Source organism: Amphiura filiformis, chromosome 4 (assembly GCF_039555335.1).
Source record: "Amphiura filiformis chromosome 4, Afil_fr2py, whole genome shotgun sequence".
NCBI classification, from domain to species: domain Eukaryota; kingdom Metazoa; phylum Echinodermata; class Ophiuroidea; order Amphilepidida; family Amphiuridae; genus Amphiura; species Amphiura filiformis.
In genome coordinates, this window is record NC_092631.1 from 68,964,522 (window position 1) to 68,983,285 (window position 18,764).

General features: G+C 36.8%; 1 protein-coding gene across 1 annotated transcript; it reads right to left on the reverse strand.

Annotated features, from left to right (window-relative positions):
• Window positions 1–585: 585 nt before the first annotated feature.
• Window positions 586–18,408, reverse strand: LOC140149916 (transmembrane protein 98-like). The gene is made up of 6 exons (XM_072171930.1): window positions 18,309–18,408; window positions 5,544–5,846; window positions 4,360–4,488; window positions 2,997–3,146; window positions 1,984–2,043; window positions 586–1,263 (listed from the first exon to the last, which is right to left on the reverse strand). The coding sequence occupies exons 2-6, from the start codon at window positions 5,705–5,707 to the stop codon at window positions 969–971; spliced, it is 798 nt and encodes a 265-aa protein (XP_072028031.1). The 5' UTR covers window positions 5,708–5,846; window positions 18,309–18,408; the 3' UTR covers window positions 586–968.
• Window positions 18,409–18,764: the final 356 nt, after the last annotated feature.

Below are 18,764 nucleotides of genomic sequence, written 5' to 3' on the forward strand. Positions count from 1 at the left end.
ATATTCATCCCCTAACCCATTAATGGACAGTTGGAGCAGCAACCCTTTTTTATTGCATATTCTTCCTGGAAGCTTCAGAACTACTGTGCTAACCAATGCCAAACACACAAACCCTGTGCAGATTTTAGACTTCGATGGTCTGTAACATCCCATGACCTTGCACTCGAGATACCATAATCAAACACTGTAAAGAGCACGAGGTGCCGCAAAGTGTGCAAGAACAGCCCACATGTTTTGAATGAGTTGCCAAGCAACTTTGTCCCAGAAATAGAAATTGTAATTTTATGGCAATAGATTCCTTATGGAAGCTCAAATCAATCTACAGCTACTTTGTGAGCCTTCTAATCCTATGATGGCTACATAACCTAAAAGAAAACATTGAAAAATCTAAAACTACTGTAAGCATAAACAAAAAAAAAAAGGTTTGTCTCAAAGCTCGTGCGCGCGTTTGAAAAATCGTGCAATTTGAAGAAAAAAGAAATGCGGATTTTTTTTTATTTCAAATTTTTTTTTTTTTTTTTTTCCTGAAAAAATTCGGCAAAAATCAGATTTTTTTTTTTAAAAATACCATAAAAATACCAAGTCGGGAATTCAAAAAAAAAAAATAAATAAATTGCATTTCGCATTTGTTTTCAAACCGCTCGTGAGCTTTGAGACAAAACTTCTTTTTTTTTTGGTCTTACAAAGTTTCCTCATCAGAAACAGTTTGAAAGTTACTACAATAGAGGAAGTGACTTTATAGCAAAATATAACATAGAAATGGCCGAATCACAGCTACACCATGTACAACTACACCTGGCACTGACCAGAGCATATACATGTACTACACATTCAGGAGCAACGTAAAATTGATGCAGCCTGCATTCAGCAATTTACAGAATATTTCTATTAAACTACATCTAGGAATAGTATCACTAAACTTTTAGCAAAGATACTAAAACTATGTGAGAAATTGCACCATTAACATTTCATTGTACTGTTTTCATCTCATCACACCGGCGATGCAGAAGTTTCAAATGGGGCTGAAGTCCTTCTTCCCCAATATCATCATACAATATTGGCGACTGTGCGCTTTCTGTTTGAGATGACACCGAGCCGTTACGAGAATCCGCTTCACTCGCCAGCGAGGCCTCTCGTAAGATTGATAAGTGTTCATCCATCTCTGCTAAAGAGCTGTCTATCCATCGTACAGATGACGGCATTTGGCAGGCTTGTTTTGTTACCAGCACCAAGTGATGAACCGCTAAAAGTAATGCAGCACATCTGTCAAAACAAAAAGTAAAATGGTTTAAATGGACTTTAAAAATTCAGTCAAAATATATGGTTGCCCCTTCTGTCAATTTCAAAACTGGGATGGGGTGGTATCTGGGTACACCCCTGATTATAGTTGCTCCCCCATTTTGTAATTCTTACTAAAACAAGGCATGATTTATAAGTTGTTTCACGTTCATCCCAAAACTTTAGCTGCCATCAGAGATAAACTGGGAATGTTATGTCTTACTTTGTCATTGAGAGGAGTGTCTGCACTCAAAGGATGCCACGGCTATAGTGACCCAGATCCAATAATGTATTAGGTCAATTGGCGTGTCTGCACTCAAAGGATGCCATGCATATGGTGACCCAGATCCAATAATGTATTGGGTCAATTGGTGTGTCCGCACTCAAAGGATGTTGTGAATATGGTGACCCAGATCCAATAATGTATTGGATCAACTGGTGTGTCTACACTCAAAGGATATTACGAATATGATGACCCAGATCCAATAATGTATTGGGTCAATTGGTGTGTCTGCACTCAAAGGATGTTGTGAATATGGTGACCCAGATCCAATAATGTATTGGGTCAATTGGTGTGTCTGCACTCAAAGGATGTCACGGATATGGTGACCCAGATCCAATAATGTACTGGGTCAATCAGCAAGACAGCCAATCATTGCAAGTTTTTACTTTGAGTGATAGGTATTATGTTTTCTGTTCACTTACCTTGCTTCAATCAGCTTTGGGTCTATAGGGGGGTACATAGAACGCACCACATCATCAACTCTGTAATCAATATGGAAAATCAATTTTATTGCATCATAGTGTTGATAAATAATCCTATCAAACAACACTTTATTACTGTTTCATTGTATAGTAAAGTCTGACCATCTGAACAAGGTCTTAACCGGGGTTTAGTGAAGTTTTTTAATAATTTGTCAAAACATTTGTATTATATCGCAAATTTCAAAAAATCAAAATTATTAAATATTGGAAGGCTATTCCTCGTATTCCAAATGAAGTTTGGTATGTCTTATATATGCTCTCAGGTCCCACAATAATACTGTGCAAACGTTGCTATGCAAGCCCTTAAGCAATCGTACATTCTTGCTTGTGAGCCCAGCCTCACTGAGTTGTTCTGCAATATAATATTAATGCTCAAAGCAGCAAAATGTATTTGGAGGTGTGAGGAGGAGTGACTGCTCTCATTCCTGAGCAGCAAAGTAATTTTAAATCACTTTTTTAAATTCTATACAGACTTAGACTGCTGTCAAGACTTCTTTGAGAGATTGTAGAGCTTATGGGATAAAGCTGAAAGGCCCACTTGGAAGTCTTGATAATAGGTTAATTTTGTGTAAGAATTAACCAAAGGAATGAACAAATGAATGAGTGAATGAATGAATGAAGGAAGGAAGGAAGGACCAAATACAGGCATAAAGGAAGGAAGGCAGGCTTGAAGGAAGAAACAAAGGAACCACATTTTAAGCGACCTGTCAGGAGTGTTATCAATCTCGCTGCAAATATCAGTCTTGTGAGTGTGCATAAAATGAGCCATTCCAGTTTAAATCCATCCACCCCCTATAGAAGACATGACACTAATCTCCCACATAGGGGGTGTACATTTCAAAGGGAGTCACCCATTCAGGTAACCCCATTTCACACTCCCTTTGTGGAAGATCATGTGTTCCATAGATGGTGTATAGATTTCATTTGGAACAGCCAATGAACCTGCATATTACCTTGGGTTAATTTTTTTCACTACTGTGATAATTTCTCCCAAGCAATCAGGAGATTTTAAAGGCCTATGCTGACCCATTGTCATGGCAACAAGTTTTTCCGTTAAATGATGACACGTCTTCAGGATGGCTATACAATGTGGCATGATACCCCTGCAATATATAAATGAAAATTAAAATGATTATTTAAATTAAAAAGCCAAACTCTGACATTTAAGATGGTTGTTTGCACCACACATACACATGTACCTTAGTTTATATGTGACGTGTCATGTCAAAAGGAGACACTTTTGGGCAGGTTATCAATTTTGAGGTTTTTACAAATCTTAAATATAGAGATATGTTGCTCCACAACGCCGTTTTTCCCAATGAAATCGGACATTCCTAAGCGAAGATATTGAGTTCGTAAATTATGGTATTATAAAATTGGAAATTGAGATATCGGCCTTTAAAAATATTATTGACAATGTTGAGAGTAGGAATTGCCTTGAAAAATGTCTCAAAAAATACAAGATGCCAGTTATATTCCGGTCTGAAACTATCAGACAATATTTTCAACATTAATAACATCACAAATTTGCAACAAACTCAAATTGTGAAAAATCACCCCCAGGCAGATTTTTGGCTATTTCTCCAAAAACTTGTTACCCTGCTTAAAAGTGTCTCCTTTTGACATGACACCTCACATATGCACATTTTTGACACCAAGTTACAGATTTTATTAACCTCCAAATAATTGTCGTAGTTGTGACTATTTGGTACAGGTTAGTCGATTAATAGAAAATACCCCAAGTTGTGCAAGCATATCATCCTCTACCCCCTACAAAACAAATTTAGGGTCCACACCATACATTCCCCTATACGTTACTGTGCAAAATGGCAGCTATTCAAAGGTAATTTTCTCAGCTATAAAGCAACTGGTTGCTAAAGACCAAGATCATAAGAGAAAACAAGTGCTATGATGAAGGCCAAAAATTTGAAATAAACTCTTTTGAATGGGATCAATGTTTTGTACCTAGACTTCAATCCACATTACTATATGTGATGCCATCAAGCAAAATCAGTCGGAACTCGGAAATATTGATTGTGAGATATAGCCAAACAAAGGAAGTATTTCCTCTTGTTTTGGAAACTCTGTAATTGTTCATATCATTACAACTGGTTGTTCAATTTCAATGGGATTTTCTTGAAAATGTTCCGACTGATTTTGCTTGATCGCATCACATAATTATTATTATTGAACAAATTTGTATCTCAAAATACACTGAATGTTCATAGATATAATTTTTGTCAATTTGACCAGGGCCAGGTTACTTCACGGTGTGAACTCTATCTAAAATGTTCACCTGCTTGTTACATTACTTACGTTGCTTCATCCATCCATTTTTCATTTTCTAATATTTCATCTAAGTTTGGATTATTGTAGACATCACTCAACTCAACCTCAAAGTCTTCATTGGGTGGCTCGGCATCACTCACAAGGTTAACGTCACGTCTGTAGCAAATAAACACAAACAAGAATCGTTAACTGTAAATGTAAAATTGATGATTAAGTCGCATTTTGTCATATTTTATTTCACTGTTTTAAGCTTCTGTGACATAATGTAGAACACTTAGAAAGGCAACATTGAAAACAAGCAAATTTGATAGAAATGTTTTTCATCACACACACAATTAGGATTTTGTGGTTCCCGGCTACGGCAGTTCTAAACACATAAAAAAACAGTATCATTATTTGGTCCCCATGATTAGAAATCCCATGTTTGACTTCAAAATGAAGCTAGAAAAAGTATCTCCAGTTCTCCAATTTACCTTCTTTGTTTACTTCATATACAATAATTTTTCTGACATGGATTATTTTGTAAATATTATGGGTGCAAGTGATTTTGATATTCTGACAGTAGTTGCTAACTTTAATAGAAGCTTTTGATGTTCGTGCAACTTTGATGCTTGCATCGTAAGTTTGCTCACACTCAGCCCTCGAATTAACCCACGGCACCCATGGCATTTTGCTGTGGGTGCCCAACCCCACTGACGCAATGCCCTCAAAATATGACCTTTACCCAAGGCAGTCACTTGCCGTGCCCTCTAATGAAGTTGGCGTCGGTGCCCCAGCCCTGATCCTTCATTATAAAATCATCTATCTATGCTTGTGTGTGTTTTCTTCACTTTTGAGAAATTGCCTTGGTGCCCTTCTCAAATTTTCAACAGTTGCCATGATGCCCTCTTCAAATATTACAACCTGCTGTGCTGCCTTGCCTTGAAAATCCAAGGCAATTATCAACTTGCCCTAAAAAAGTTGCCGTGCCCCTTCAGATCCTTAATTCGAGGGCTGCTCACACTGAAATGTTGTACACATTGCGTTTCTTCTTGTTTTGGTCTGTATGCTAATTAATAGGTCACATGACATGTATATAACCCAGAAGTGCTTTTCAATCTACTAGTCCGAGAAAGTATTTTTATTTTATAATAAATTTTGTACTTTTATGCTTTTGTGTGTGCTTTTGTTTGGTTTTTTAAGTCAATAAATTTGACCACATAGTGACTCACCTCTGTGCAACAGCCTCCCTGACAGTCAAATCTATCATACGACAATATCGGTGGCGGCAAACAAGAAGCAACCCAAAGAACGATGCAACGAACAGGAAGCCAAGTATGGCGATAGCGACGATCACCACAGCATCCATGCTAGCCAAGGCTTCCGTAGCGGGCATAGCAGGTGGATGATCTAAAACAGAGTTCTCACCAGATTGTTATACAAGTACACAAATTAAACATATAGCAGCACACATTGGTGTCTTGGGGATAGATTCTCGCAGCATTAGAATCAGCCATGGATACTTTCAGGAAGACCTGTGCAGAGAAAATAAAACCACAAATGTACTTTTTAGCATACATGTACACAATGTTTGTCTTGCCTGAATTTGTTTTGAAAGAGACAATGCAGTCACCATTTTTTACTGCCCAGGGTGTACTGTAAATAGTTCATTCAGTATTGTTATATCATTTTGGGTGTAAAACACCTTGAGCCTGTAGCCCAATTATGTAAAAGGGCACCTGTTTGACCAGTTTAACTATTCCAGTCACATGTTGCTTCCTGGTTACAGCTGAATGAACAAAAGTATACCGTAAAAGTGAAAGTTTTCACATAACAATTTTCGTCCTTAACACAGCTATCGAAAATATAAAATAATTAATAATTAAATAGAATAATTATATTCTTTTATATAGGCTCACGTATAGGTATGTATAAAAACTCAAAATCACAAATTGAAGAATGGTATGGGTTCTAAAAAGGAGATCCAAGCTTTGTGTAAGGGTGTGATTTTTAGCCCCATGTGCAGGATTTTTTTTTTTCGGGAGGGAAAATGCCCAAAACGTTTGTTTTTAAATATATTATTGGTAACTGTAAGACCTATAGAAATATAAATGTGATTATTGGCTTCCTTGACTCATTTCCTATAGCGTCAAGATATTAATATTATGAAGCACACTGCAGTTTTTTCAGTTTAGTAATAATATGGCTAAAACTGGACAAATATATGGCTCATACCATCCCACTTGCCAAGATAACAAAATTGGGTGACTAGTCTGTAAACCTGGCAACCTTATTCCTGGAATCTTTCCAAACTTGGCAACTCATATGAACTCAACTCAATTCATACAAGGAAGGACAAGGACTACCAGGCACAATGCAGAACTTTCTTCAGGTGAATTTAACTCCACACCAGCGTTGACTGTATGTCAAATTCCAAATTTTCTTTAAAAATTACAAAATCTCAGAATTGATCATTTTTCCTGACCATAGCTTGAAAATGCATTACAATGAGTACAGTGGTTCTTGTGACAGCTCTGATATTTTGAGAAAATATCTTAAAACTTTGGATTTTTACATTAAAGCCTATTTGGCCAACAGGCAAAGCATTAATGTTTGCAGCCAAATGGTTTTCATGCATTCAACCTGACCTTGCCCATGCTTCAACGCTTTCAATAATGCAATTGCATACCTGCAGCCTTAATTTGTATTGGTATCAGACACTACTCATTGAGCAACCAGTATGCAGTTCATTTTAAGAACATACTTATAAATCAAACCTGATCCAAAGGCCAAACAATGAATCAGAAGTATAGATTTTAAGGCTCTCACCAATTTCCGGGTAGTCGGTACCCAAGTTGAGTTCCCGCCCGTCCTTGGCCTACTCGGGTCAAAATTCACCGGTCAAAGTACCCATAAAAGCATAAAAAATATATATATTTTTTTTTGAAAAAAAAAGTTATAGGCCCTAAATTACTTGTTATTCAAGCTTGGAAACCAGAGAAATACTGCTACAAAAATTGCAAACAAGAGAAATATTGCTACAAAAATTGCTAATTCTTTTTCAAAGTTGGATAAAGTTGTTCATTTTTTACTTTTGCTTCTATTGAACAGCAAGCCAAGCAATGCATACTAATTCAATGTGTCCCTGCCTGTTTAATAGGAGCAACATTAAAATGTACAACTTACATGTATACAACTTTGAAAAAAAAAAAGTATTTTTGTTTTGTTTTTAGTATCAGTATTTTTCCGTACTTTGAATAACAAGTAATTTATGGCCTATAACTTCATTTTTTTTTCAAATTTTGTAAAAAAATTTGTTGTTGTTGTTGTCAGTGCCGCCCACAAGGGGGGGTAACCGGGGTCGTTACCCCGGGGCCCGGGGTCCTAGGGGGCCCGTAAAAAGTGAAGAGAAGATACTTTACTATGGGGCATTAAAAGCCAAGAAAACGGACCTCAGGGGCCCGTAAAAGGTTCAGAATAGATATCTTGCAATTAAGGCATATTTTCGTTACTTTACTATACGGGCCGACAAAGGTCTCTTTTCTTAGGCCTAAGGTATCTCTTCTTTGCTTTTTACGGGCCCTCCAAGGTCTCTTTTTTTCTTTTTATGGGTCCATTATACATGTATATCTTTTCTTTGCTTATTAAGGTTTTTTTACATACTCACTAAGGTCTCTTTTCTTTCCTTTACGGGCCTATGGTATCTTTTCTTTTGCTTTTTACGGGCCCACTACGGTCTCTTTTCTTTGCCTTCACGGGTCCATTATAAGGTATGTTTTCTTTGCTCTTTTACGGCCCATAAAAACCAAACAAAAGTAACGGGCCCGTAAAAACATAGAAAAGAGACGTGCATTTTATTAAAAAAATACAAGATAGCGTTTGAAGCACACACTCTAATAAATATTTCACTTGAATTTACTCTTTGCTTTTGCCAAAATGATCATCCTCGATATAATGAAATCTACGAGAAATCAGGGGAGTGCACAGCTGAATCGTGGGAACACAAATTGCAAATTTTCGTGCGCTTCGTGCCCTACTGCCCTTCACTTTATTATGATCATTTACCTTAAAATTGGCAATTTTTCCGCGCTTCGCAAGGGAGTTTCTTTCAATATGTCCAATCTGGGAGCAAAAGTCGCTAATTCTAATTACAAATTTTTGCGAGCTTGGCGCGAATAATTCACCGGTTAATACTTGGATCATTTTAGCTTTAAATTGGCAAATTTTTTACACTTCGCGTGGAAGTTGTTCAGAGAAACTTAATATGGGAGCAAAATGCCGTTCAAATTGCAAATTTGTGCGCGCTTCGCGCACATTTGTCTCCTTCAATGTTCATATTTGATTATTGGCATCTAAACATGCTACTTTCGCTCCCGTCTACAACATATGTTCAAGGATTTTACACCAACCTCCCTCCCCCATGTTACAAAGAAATTTATGCCACTGTTGCCCCCCCACACACACACACCCACACTTATGAAGTTTCTGCACCGTCATCACTGATCAAAGGGGCCCGTGCGTTCACATTGCCCCCGGGCCCGTAATAGCTCTCGGCGGCACTGGTTGTTGTATTTTTGGGTACCCGGATTCCCGCCCAAAAATTCAATCAGGTACCCAAGTACATAATTACCCGTTAGGTGAGAGCCCTAATAGATTTCATTCAATTTTCAAATTCAAAATTTCTACCAATGTTTAGCTACTGGTAACATATTTTGATGAAACAATATTTTTGGCCCAACTGAAGCTTGACTAGGACATTGGTAGATATACCGTATTTTAGGGGTGTAAATGACTATTATTTGTCTATCCATTTAAGGGCATACTACACCCATATATTGGTTTGATTGGTCTAAAAAAATTTTTTTTCATTTATAGCTAGGCGATATATGCACGGATCATGTGAAATTAAAAAAAAAGAAGAACAAAAGTGCTTTTAGTACACCATTGTAGTAAGTCATTTTAGCCCTACATGTATATATTTTTTGTTTACTGTGTATCCTAGTAACTCAGATGCGTGTTTCATAACAAACCATAATTTATTCTATTGAACATGTTCAAGTAGGGTACATGAATAGAATACATTAAATCCTTTGTTATACTCTCTATAGAAAATCTATAGTGGGTGGTGCATGCAAAATATATAACACTGAATAAATTAAATAAACACTCAGGGATTGAGTTTTAAGGCGTGCGAGTGCGATTCGCACGCGCCGCACGCCTGAAAATACGCCGAGGGGTGCGATTTTTCGCACACCTAAAAAAAAAAAAAAAAAAAAAAGTTTTTTATTTTTTATTTAGAATGTCCCTGGAACTTAAAAATGTCCCTGAAATATTTTTAATTTTTTTTTTAAAACTTGAAAAAAAAATTACAAAAAGATTTAAAAAAATTATAAATTCATGTTCAAAATAGGCAAATTTATAATTGATGTTCACATTACAACCTATTTATGAAGTAAAGAAGCATACAAAACAAATGCATTTTAAAATCATTCATAGATTATTATGTGAACATAATTTACAAATTTGCCTATTTTAAACAAGAATTTATAATTTTTAAATCTTTTGTAATTTTTTTTTTAATTAAAAAAAATTCCAGGGACATTCTAAAGTTCAGGGACATTCTAGGGACATTCTAAATCCAAAAAAAAAACTAATTAAAAAAAAAATTACAAATGACACTAGCAATAAGTCCAAAGTCCAGGGACATCTATGCAGTATACACCATTCATTACCCCAGAGCTTTTACCATGGCCATTTAAAAAAGTACATGTATGTTGTCACAATTGCTAAGTTTTAGCTGAAAATGAAATCATAGTCATACACCAGTTTTGAAAAAAGCACACCTTGGTTTATTTAGGTGTGCGATTTGCAGCACACCTAAAAGCACACCTCGGGTTATCCAGGCGTGCAATTTACAGCACACCTGTCACATTGCAAAACTCAATGCCTGAACACTTACACAATGGATGCATAGTCATTAGTCAATTTAATACTATAATGTGTTGTTAGGAGAAGAAAAGGCTATTAGGTCACCGTATGTCAGGTTATAGGTCAATTGGTTCAGGTCAAATTTAAGCATCAATTTTGAATACACATGTAAGAGTCTGTGATATCATAATGAGGAATAATTTTGATATTCTGTCTTTAACTGGATATATATCGAGAAGTGCAAGGTGGATATACTAATATACCTTGGGATGTAAATGGTGAGTACAATTTAGAATGCCTAGTTGAGATGGATTTCACAAATAAATATAAAATAGTTACCAAAATCACAAAAGTTAAGCTTACGGAAAACTACCCAATATGTTGGTATAGGTGACAAGAAATACATTTTTGTTTCAACATTGCTGCAGTATGGTTGTGGTAACCTGTTACCTGTGGCTTAATTAAGTTTCAGTGAAATAATGTTGCAAGTTAAAAATACAAAATATAGCTCAACATTGAAAATAGAATCATTTTAACCAGTTCCTTTTTGATAGTTGTGGAGCACCAAGTTCATGAAGTCATAAAAGAAATCAGGAACCACTTATTCCCATTTTACATCAACTTTATTTCCCTAACGTGTTAGCAACAAAAATCCAAAATTTTAACGAAATCCGTTGATAGTAAGCTTTCCAAAATGAAGTGAATTAAAATCATCAGTGATGTACCACCTTTTGGCTTCTACTTTTAAAAGCATGTAAGCTACGTTGATACCGATGCCACCAATAAAGCGAGAAGATTTGCCCCTTCATTTTGCATACCACTTTGTCCAATTTTTTTTTGTAATTTCTTCACAAAAAGAAAAAAAATGTAAAAAAAATAAAATCAATGGGTGTAGTACCCCCTTAAACAGACCACAATCCAGTCGATTAACTGTGCAGAAAAAAAAATTGACAAAAAAAACCCCACCAAACTAGATTGACGGCGGTTCTCGGATGTTGCGGTTTTCGATGCACAGCGTCGACCGTGATGCCTCCACCAAAGGAAGCGATGTGGCACTCAAAAGTTATACAAAGTTTCAAGCCTCAAGGGCAGACTGAATTTGACCTCAGATGACCCCTGGATGATTCGGCTGTCGCGATTACCTGGCTGATGGTTACTGTACCCACCAAGTTTTATGCCCACATGACAGTGTTTACTAATTTGACCTCAGATGACCCCAAAATGACCTTCCAAAAAGTTGGCTCTATATGTTGACTGTACCCACCAAGTTTCCTGCCCATACGACAGTTTGCACTAATTTGACCTCAGATGATCTCTGATGACCCCAAAATGACCTTCCAAAACTTTGGCTCCAAATGTTGACTGTACCCACCAAATTTCATGCCCATATGACAGTTTTTACTAATTTGACCTCTGAATGACCCCTGGTGACCCCATAATGACCTGCCAAAAATTTGGCTCTATACGTTGACTGTACCCACAAAGTTTCAAGAACATATGACTGTGACAGATAAAAAGACTAGTTTGCGTCCGACATCACTGTCAATCAAATTCCCTTTGATTGGTTAATAGCGTGTAAAAGGAAGAGAAAAGGAATAGCAGAAAATGGCAAAAAATTACATACTTTTACAAGGCAAAAAGCAACTTTTCTAGGTATTGTTGACATGGTGCCTTCAGGAAAGAAAGTTTCCTACTATAAAGACCTAACTTTTGGAGATGGTTTGTATGTTTGAAGGTGCAAAAATTAACAATAAGGCACCCGGTTTTACCGCCGCGTTCAGCAACTCATATCATCACAATACTTGTAAATAAACCGTGACTAATGATATACACAGCCCTAATACACTGCGTTTGAGAAACAAAATTTAAAAAGTAGGCCTATCAGTGTTAGATTTAATACCAGAAAAAAGTTTCTTGCATTTGTGCAGGTAACAACTAACATAGAAATCTACATGCACAAAGTGAAAGTAACTTGCACACAATTTACCATATAAAATATGAAGTTTGTGCAGTGAAACTAATCATCTTTTTTACAGATGAAAATTAAAAATTGGTGTCATTTTGTAAGGGAATTTATATTACTTCTTTGATTCAGAGGCACATTGTATGTTTCTGATTGCAACTGTAATTTACAACTAAAATTCTACATGCACTTGTGCACTGTGCAGGTACATTTGAAAAGTTACCTGCACAGAATCAAAAACACCTGCATGCCATGTGATGATGTGCAGGCGTGCAGGTGGTAAATCGAACACTGAGGCCTACAATGTAGTTCACCACGTAAACTTGTATGGCTCAAAATTCAGACCGCTCGCAAATAAGTTTACTGTCATTGCGTATTTTGAAACGGTTGATGTTTAAATGATCCCCGGTCGATATTTTAGCTGTGTCACGTGCATGATGCTGGTAGGTACATGTACCAGCCAAACTTCAGTAAAAAACATGATCGCCGATAACGATGTGATGTGGGACTTGCATAGGATCGCACAGCGATTAAATTTGGCAAAATTTGACCTTTCTAGACAAGTTGACAATGTGCGTAATATGATAAAAGACAGTCTTAAGAGGGTACTACACCCCTGGCCAATTTTGTGCCTATTTTTGCATTTTTCTCAAAAATTAAAGCGCATTGATGACAAGTAAGATATGTATATTACAACTACTGCACTGAAAATTCAGCGACTCAAGGCAAGTACATGTAGTTATTGATTTATTGATCAAACATTGTTTTTCCCTCATTTTTGACAGTTAACTCCACAACTGTTGTCTGTGCTGAAATAAACTTTCCAGTGCAGTAGTTGTAGTCCTTGCCCCTATAATAATTAATATACATATCTTACTTGTCACCAATCAATGCGCTATAATTTGTGAGAAAAATGCAAAAATAGGCACAAAATTGGCCAGGGGTGTAGTACCCCCTTATACATGTAAGTATTTAGTAAGTATAGTGCATCGCTTTTGGGAGACTGTGGGGGATCCCAAACAACGGGTGATGGAGCCTATTCTTGACTGTGTAATATTCCTTCAACACGCTGCCGTACGGTAATAGTCTTATACGTCATGCATGCATGTACGTCGACAGATAGTATCAGTTTGTCAGGACAATGTATAAGTTCTTTGTTATTACACTGAGGCCTATGCCTAGTTCATCTCTATTCTTGGTTGTATTATAAAATAATATTATTATTATCACTATATTTGTATACATATTGAAAATCTGATTCTGTGCCTTTCCATCTAGACTCGCTGAGTCTCATGGATGCCGTTCGTCCACTGAGACTCGTTTTTCCCATTTTGTGTGTGAATGTGATTTACACGCTTAAGATTTTGCGCCGCTCTGGCATTTTAACAAATTTCTTTGAAATTTGGACGATGCATATAAAACTGTACTCATAAGAATCAGAAACTTAACTAGGATTCTTACCAAATTCTTGAAACGCAATATCATTTGGAATTTCGGCGAATAAAGATGATTTAAGAAGCCGCCTCTCTCTCCCCACGTCCAACAAAAATGATCACGAATGAAAAATGACATATTTCACTGCACGTGCGCACAAAGGTTTGACCTTAACTTTCGCTATCCCCACCTAAATCTTTTCTATGTCGATTTAACACACGATTCCCACTGTTGTTTTGGTTCCAAGGACACGCGTGAAAATAGCCTAAATCCCAAGGCCCCGATCTCAAAACAATAAACATGGCGGAACAAGCACAACCCGATGACCGTGCGTAAGCAGTTGAAGGACTGGTTGATTATGTTACATGAAAATACGTCATGTGGGTTCGAACCCCATCTCGGTCATTGCTTCTACTCAACAGACCTAGAGTAATCATTGTACCGTCCAAAAAATGGACCATCAGGCTATGATGTTTCCAAATAGACGTAAAAGTTTGTAGAAATTGACCCTGTGTCAGCTTGGTGAATGGCGATGGAAATCGCCCCTGCCGAGTTCCTCCGGGAGTTTCCGATAAGACAGACAGACAGTTAGCATCAACGATAGTCTGCACAGCCAATTTGCATCGGTCTTAACGCTCGTCGTTCCTATAGACTAACGTTTTGAACCACTAGGTTAAAAACCAGTTTTGACCCCTGCAGAAATAATGGTTTGGTCCTGTGAGTTTATTGTTATAAGATCAATATGAGGTGATATAAGATCAATATGAGGTGATACATGTGTATTGTCTATTTGTTTATCATGGGCACCATCAGTGATCATTGGGCCAATCAGTGATCACCTTTAACAAGGCTTGATTCTTGTGTGTGTGTATGTACCACCATTATTCTGTCAACATTCATGCAGACAAGTCATATGATGAATTTTTCTCCCACCCACCACTCCCTATTGCAAGGTGTGGTATTTAAAGCCATGGAAGGTTTGAAAATAGTATAATAAAAGCCGAAAGTTTATGGCTAATTAAAAAAAAAAAAATGTTGATGTATAAGAAAGAATAATCTTGGATAATCAAAGAAAATTTGTAAATAAAATATGTGACATTATCGGTAGAACATTATATTGTAAATTAAATTTAATACTGTAACAAAAAATGTGCAACTCACTTTGCTTGGTTTGTTCATTTGAACTACGGGGTGAACAACCTACACCAGGATATTATCTACATAAGTGTGGTACCAGTAGCAATTAGAGCAAAGATGTATTAATATCGAATTGTTGGACTCGTGAAGCAGTTTACCATTGGTATGTTATCTAACAGTCCTGATGATCTTATTCAAGGGGCTTATATAATTGTTTTTAAATATCTAATTGTTTTGATGTAGTGCTTATAGATGTGCAATATATATATGTATTTTATAACGTTTTTCTGGCGAATAAAATGAAATGAAATATGTAATTACTTACAAGAGTTAGAAGTGTGCAATTTGACATATATTCACATGCTCTGGGCTCTTTTATATGATGGTGGTATCAGCAAAGTTCGTTTCGATAAAAATGTCAAAAGACCACCCTGTGCTTGGCTATATTAAAGAATAAATTTTGCAGGTACTTCATCTTGTAGAAAAAGTAGTTCGGCGGTAACTCTTCTCTGTGCTAGTTTAACATGTTGAATGAACTGTTCTATGGGTGTGATTTAACTTTCACTATAATATTATTATTATCAAGGATTACCCAATGTTAAAAACAGTCAAGTAAGGCAATGTTTTCTAACATGTATTTAATTATACTTTATATATTTTCATATTGGATTAATATACTATTTTATATCCAAATTAACCTTTCAGGAATTTAGGATTCCAGGAAGCAATCTCTTGGAAGAACAGTATTCATGCACAGGCATCGTAAAGATTCAGCCCACTATTCACTAATATAATTATTCATTTGTTTAGTTATGACATGATCAGCTCCCGGGAAGGTTGTTCACTGGGTTGAGGTAACTTAGGTAGGTTCATCTAGGTCCTGATTCATGATCAATTCAGCTCCCAGGTAGATTGTTCACTGGGGAGGTACTAGATTCCAGGTAGATTGTTCACTGGGGCGGTATATCCAATAATATATTCATTAGTTTTGTTATGACATGATCAGTTCCCAGGTAGATTGTTCACTGGGTTGAGGTAACTTAGGTAGGTTCATCTAGGTCCTGATTCATGATCAATTCAGCTCCCAGGTAGATTGTTCACTGGGGAGGTACTAGATTCCAGGTAGTTCTCTGGGGCGGTATATCCAATAATATACCGTAGTTATTATTAGTTTTGTTATGACTTGATCAGCTCCCAGGTAGGTAGTTCACTGGGGAGGTATCTTAGGTAGGTTCATCTAGGTCCTGGTAATAATACTAACTATATTTTCAAAGTATTGTGGAAGCTGTTTTCTTAATGTGCATGCTAATTCATTGTAACATATGATGTTTGATGCAAATAAATATATATGAATGTCTGTCTGAATGCCTGACAGATGCGCACAGGCCCTCGAAATCCGCGGTAACGCGGCCGCGCCGTTCCCAGAAAAAAAATGGGAGGTCACAGAAAAAAAATTGGGAAAAAAAAACAAACCTTACTGCATGTATTCAAACCACCCAAGCCCAACTAACCTTTAACATAACCCAAAACCCTTGGCCTTACCCCCAAAAGGGAATTAGGGTAGAAATTGATTTCACCTGAAAATGACAGAAAATCTGCCCTGTATTTAATGTTTTTAAATGCATTGCATGAATGTGTTTATAACGTTTTAATTAATTTAAATTTGCCTCATATTTCAATTTTCATGGAAATTGTTATTTATTGCTAACAAAATAAAAGAGAAACCTTTCACATAATTTTGGAAATTTGAAAAAATTTCTAAAATTCTGGAAATTGCAGGGTAGAAATTTGATAAATAGGTCATCATATACAAAATGCATGCATGGACCTATTTATCAAATTTCTAACCTGCAAGAAAAAGGCTGTTGCATGCAAGAAAAAATTCTTACCCAGAAGAAAAAAAAGCTTATGCACTTTTATGACACTTTTTTGTATTTTCAGAATTTTAGATTTTTTCCCCATAAAATGTAGCGTATTTTACACATTACTCTTATCATACAATGCATTCTTCATGCACATTAGTACCCTCCATGAGGGCCCCTCCCACATACCAAGAGGGGGTGTCAAAAATTGTATGAATCATTGTTTTTATATTGTGCATTATATTTAAAAAAAATCAATTTCAGCCATGTAGGCCATGTTATTAGGCAAAGAAAAAACTTTGAAGAATGCCTCTCATGTACAAAAGTATAGGAAACTGAACATTTAAAACCACTTTTTTAGGATGAAGGAAGCATTTTTTCAAAAACGTCTGAAACAGGCCAAGAATTACTATAACATAGATGCATTTTTATGTCACAAATGGCCTCTTTGGGGTGCTAAATCTGCTCAAATCGCCTGGGCTCGACTGCCCCTCGACCCCATGAGGGGCTCTGCCTCCTCGACCCACATGGATAATATTTCAGAGTTTTTTTTATCAAAGCTCACTCTCGTGCCTGATTTCTTACTTTAAAAAGTCTAAAATCCATGAGCTTTTTAGGCTTTTTGAGCCCCTGGACCCCAACCATTAAGGGCGAGCGACAAGGCGCTCGCGAATTTCACAGAAAATTTAAAGCAACATAGTTTTAAGTTCCCAGACAGGAAATATTTTTCCTATGCCCTGGATGCGCAATTGGTGTTGTGCAGTTGAATTATTTCTGTCTGGGGTTTAAACATACAGTCTGGGCCGAGACTAACCTACCACCTGCCTACGACAAAAACAAATGAGACGAAGAACTGAGCAACCATTTTTGTCCTGAAAAATGCTTCATCGTGGCGATCAGAAACGCCAAAAAATGAAAAATTTATTTTTTACTACGCTGGATATTGTTCTGGAATCAAAGTACATGTAAGGATCAAATTTGAAGGTAAATAGGCCAAATATTGCAAGAAAATCTACTCACTAGGACGCTAGGAACTACGCATTGAGTACACGGCTATACGCCATAGAAGTGACGTCATAATCGGATTAACTACCATAGCAATAGATGAATACAATTTTTGAATAGATTGCTCTGCACTACAACTTCAAGCAGATTGCACTTATCACCTGTGTATGTCAGCAAACATAGATTTAATACAATAACGCTCTTTTCAAAGATACTTATCTTACAGGTGCGAGTGATCAGGCTTTCTTTGACATCTATGGTTCAATGCATCTGTAATGCGTGATCGTTGTAGTGCAGGACGGTATAGTCAAAATTGTATTCATCTATTGCTAGCCTATGGCATGATAATGTATGGACATGGTAGTTAATCCGATTAACTACGTCACTTCTACGGCGTATAGGGAAAACTAGCCCGAAACATCATGGCCCTGTTCATTCCTTCGTACGGAGAAGGACAGTGGAAATCGTAGTGACGGAGGTGTGAGTACATCGGGCTAAGGGAAAACCACTAATCTAGACTACTTTCCATCCCAAATGTATTCGGCATCATGTACATGTACGGTACCGTACATCATGTACATGCAATCAATCAGCAAAGGCAATGCATGTTTCCTTGCATTTACTTGCAAGTTGCATGCTTGCGACCCGTGCAGTGGTAAAATACTCACCAAATATTCACAACGTTATACATCAATGATATCATGACATTGTTTCTTGCTGGAAAATAATACACGATTGTTCACGTCGTCCATAAAAATATGGTCAACACATTTTAATGCTACAACATGTTTAGTACGGTTCCCGTGTCTCAATGTTTTGATGGCGAAAATCAGGTGCTGAAAAATAATGGCAAGGTTATTTTGCCGGTGTTGCCAAGATTTCTTACCCCAACCTCGCTGTCAGACGCTTTCCTTGAAAAATCAAAGAATCAACTAAACAGGCCTAAAGTTTACACGTGCTGTAAGCAAATGTAATTATTTTTCTAGGAAAAATCACTGAAAAGCTCAAACAAATGATTTTTTTTCTGTCTTTCTGTAACGTTCAGTTCACAGAAGTCGCCTAATTGGGCTGCTTACTGCATGTAGTGGCAATCCTGTCACGATGTGACAGAAACAGCCACAAGA

What these genes read in the sequence shown, in the direction of transcription:
- LOC140149916 (XM_072171930.1), bottom strand. Translation starts at nt 5,707, where the DNA reads ATGCCCGCTACGGAAGCCTTGGCTAGCATGGATGCTGTGGTGATCGTC. An exon ending in AGGGAGGCTGTTGCACAGAG is followed by an intron (nt 4,489 to 5,543) that starts GTGAGTCACTAT and finishes TATTTGCTACAG; the next exon opens with ACGTGACGTTAACCTTGTGA. An exon ending in AAATGGATGGATGAAGCAAC is followed by an intron (nt 3,147 to 4,359) that starts GTAAGTAATGTA and finishes TATATATTGCAG; the next exon opens with GGGTATCATGCCACATTGTA.